Raw genomic sequence first — 3,609 nt, forward strand, 5'->3', positions numbered from 1 at the left:
TTTGCAAGTTCGGCAAACAGCCGCATTGAGGCCCCATCGCCTGCGCTGTGGCTGCTGCACTACTCGCCTGCTGCTGCTGCTGCTGCTGCTGCAAAAGCTGCTGCAGCTGCTGCAGCGTGCGTTGGTTTCAGCAGAGCAGATGTAGAAATCCCCGCTAGCCAGCTACAGCTAGCTAGATACAGGTAGCTAGCTACAGCTAGCTAGCTACAGATAGCTAGCTGCAGCTAGCCAGCCACAGCTAGCAAGAAGCAAATAGCTAGCTACAGCTAGCCAGCCCCCACCAGCCGTCTAGCTACAGCTAGCTAGGTACAGCTAGCCAGTTGCAGTGTTCGCAATGGCTAGCTATGGTTTGATGGGTGGTGGGTGTGGTGTTCTTGTGAAGGGGGTTTATACTGTTAGGGGTTGCATGCATGCAGCCCCAAAGAATGTTTTTATTTGTTGTTTTTTCGGGTTCTAATTCTGTTTCGCATTGAAGACGTTATGAAAGAAAGAGACCCCAAATTTGCTGCAAACGCTGCATGAAGATTGGCGTGCTGCTGCTGCAGCTGCTGCAGCAGCAGCAGCAGCACTGTGCGGAGATCTATTGAAATGCCTGCAGAAAAAATAAATACAAACATATAATACTTCACACTTTATGCATAGCTCATCCAGCTGCATATACACCTCAAATACACACGCCAATGCGGTGTACGTACATCTCAACTTCTACAAATTGTTGCATGTATGCAATAACAATGAGAGAAAACAACAAAAAATAATATTAATAATAATAATAATAATAATAATACGTTGATGCGGCTAGGGCATAGGGTTTAGGGTTTAGGGTTTAGGGTTTAGGGTTTAGAGTTTAGGGTTTAGGGTTTAGGGTTTAGGGTTTAGGCTTACGGGAGAGGCGATTGAAGGCCTCTGCTTTGCGTTGGTCTTCACTCTGGTTTTTGTCAATGTCTGTCGCTGCCCAGAGCCTCCCGAGTTCTCCTACGTCGCAGCAAAAAATAAAAATAATAAAACAAATTACGAGAGAGATATTATGCAAATGAAGACACACACATACAGGGTAAGGCTTATTATTGTTAATTAAGGTTTACTAAGGTTTATAACTGAGCTTTATTAGGGTCTATGATTAGGGCTTATGATTAGGGTTTATAATTAGGGTTTATGATTAGGGTTTATGATTAGGGTTTATGATTAGGGTTTATTATGATTGGGGTTTATGAATAGGGCTAATGATTAGGGTTTATGATTAGGGTTTATGATTAGGGTTTATTATTAGTGTTTATTAGGGTTTATGATTAGGGTTTATAAGCGTGTATAATTAGGGCCCACCTGTAGGGTTTATTAGGGTTTAGGTTTATATAACTAGGGTTTATAAGGGTTAATGATTAGGGTTTATGTTTAGGGTTAATGCTTAGGGTTTATGTTTAGGGTTAATAATTAGCATACCTTGAAAGGAGTGTATGCGCAGTTTGAGTAGAGCAAGAAGCCAAAGCAAATGGAATTGAATATGTTTATATCCTGGTTGTTGTTGAAGAGGGGAGAAGAGAGAAGAAAGAAAGAGAAGAAAATGAGGTAATAAAGATGTAGATACACTCAAACAAACTAAAGATATAGATGTAGAGGGTATGCTCTCGTAAACAGATAATAAAATTCTTCTATCGTTCGATACAAGCGCCAATACAAATGCCTGAGGTGTACATACACCCAAAATATACTAAATTAATATTCATTCTACTTTCTTACTTTTATCAGTCAACTCTTTCATTCATCAACTTATCTTTCTTCTACTTTCAAGCAATAAATGCAGCAGTCAAAAATAAACAAAACACAGAAAGAGAGATGGGGATACAAAGAAAGAAATTAAAAAAAGTTAAACAATGCAGATTAAACAGACAAACAAATGCAAACAAAACAGAAGAAAAAAACAGAAAAAACAAAGAATGTATTCACGACGACTCACACACACATGCACGTAAACCCTAAACCCTAAACCCTAAACCCTAAACCCTAAACCCTAAGCTTTAGAGCTAGGAAAAAAACAATGAAGACACTCAATGTACGACGAGCGATCTACCCAACCCTAAACCCTACCCCTATCCCCCAAAACCCCTAAACCCTAAACCCTAAACCCTAAACCCTAAACCCTGAGAACTGAGGTGTCTGTACACCTTAGCGAATTCTTCTTTGTCGAGCGCCTTTGCAATATTTTTCGTCGTAACATTTCGAGTTAAAAATGGAGGCGCTGAGCCCAAATCCATCAATCCGTAGTTCCCCACAAACCCTCCCTGCATCCACAAACCCTAAACCCTAAACCCTAAACCCTAAACCCTATACCCTAAACCCTAAACTCTAAACCCTAGGTTTATATTGTAGCGTAGTGTGTCTGGAAGAAGCGTGGAACCTAATCGAGAAGAAAGACTATGAATGGAGGAAACAAAGAAAGGGTTTAGGGTTTAGGGTTTAGGGTTTGGGGTGTACCTGGAGGTCGATGCTGTATACATACAGCCCATGCGAGGTTGCAACAGCAAAGCAGCGGCTGTCTGAAGAGAAGGAGAGAGAGTTAACCCTAAAAACTTTTTCATTTTTTGCTGCTAAATCCCCAACCATCACTCCAGGTAAAGAGCGGTGCTGCACATACACCCCAGCACACAAACAAACGCAATCAGTAAGCTCCTGCTGCAGCTGCAGCTGCTGCAGTTGCTGCTGTTGCTGCGGCGGCTGCAGTTGCTGCTGCTGCTGCTGCTGTTACTGCTGGAAGGACTGATGCTGCTCCCGCTGCTGCTAATACTGCTGCTGCTCGTACTGCTGCTGCTGATATACACCCCAAACCTAAACCCTTTACCCCACCCTAAACCCTAAAACCTAAACCCTAAACCCTAAACCTGTACAACTCACGCTGCGAATTCTTTTTCTCTCTCTTTCCCCCTCATTGAAGTCGTCGTCTTCATCAGACAAATCATATTCCTGGATAGGGATGCCTGAACGAAAACCCTAAACCCTAAACCCTAAACCCTAAACCCTAAACCCTAATCGCAACCCGTAGCTTGCAAACCCTAGCCTCTAAACGCTAAACTGTAAACCCTCGTATATCCGGTTGAATATAGAGGGTTTTGTGTCTATAGTGGTATATCTATATAGCGTGTGAAGAGTTTAGGGTTTAGGGTTTAGGGTTTAGGGTTTATCCACCATCATCAGTGATGTATTTGGAGTTAAGCTCTCGACGAATGCCTTCGAGGAGACAGTTAGATGTCAGCGAAAAAGAATAAAGCAGCATGCCGCTCTCTGTATTATATAATAGAGCTTTTGAGCACCGATGACTTCCTATTAAAATGCATTCGCCGCTTGCAGAAAAACTTAAACAAGATACACCGCAATTCAAGTCCAAACCCGCTATTAAACCCATCACGCGCTGCATACACACACAAACAAACACAAACAAAATATTATATATATGTATATATATGTATATATATTTATATATTTATATATATAAATATATATATAGATATATACATATATATGTATGCGTATGCATCTCTCTCTCTCTCTCTCTCTCTCTCTCTCTCTCTATATATATATATATATATATATATATATATATATATACATATATAT

At 40.9% G+C, this 3,609-nt stretch overlaps 1 protein-coding gene across 1 annotated transcript in view; it reads right to left on the minus strand.

Moving 5' to 3' along the window:
- Positions 1-580: 580 nt before the first annotated feature.
- EAH_00020410 (hypothetical protein) overlaps positions 581-3,609 on the minus strand; it is a gene marked incomplete at both ends in the record, with an annotated part of 7,112 nt that continues 4,083 nt past the window's right edge. Inside the window, 5 exons of the mRNA XM_013397160.1 lie at positions 581-592; positions 886-975; positions 2,163-2,279; positions 2,890-2,972; positions 3,364-3,403. Of these exons, the coding sequence (XP_013252614.1) occupies positions 581-592; positions 886-975; positions 2,163-2,279; positions 2,890-2,972; positions 3,364-3,403 (342 nt within the window). The remainder of the gene's footprint in view (positions 593-885; positions 976-2,162; positions 2,280-2,889; positions 2,973-3,363; positions 3,404-3,609) is intronic.

This window comes from Eimeria acervulina, genomic scaffold (assembly GCF_000499425.1).
Source record: "Eimeria acervulina Houghton genomic scaffold, Eah_scaff141, whole genome shotgun sequence".
In the NCBI taxonomy this organism is placed as follows: domain Eukaryota; phylum Apicomplexa; class Conoidasida; order Eucoccidiorida; family Eimeriidae; genus Eimeria; species Eimeria acervulina.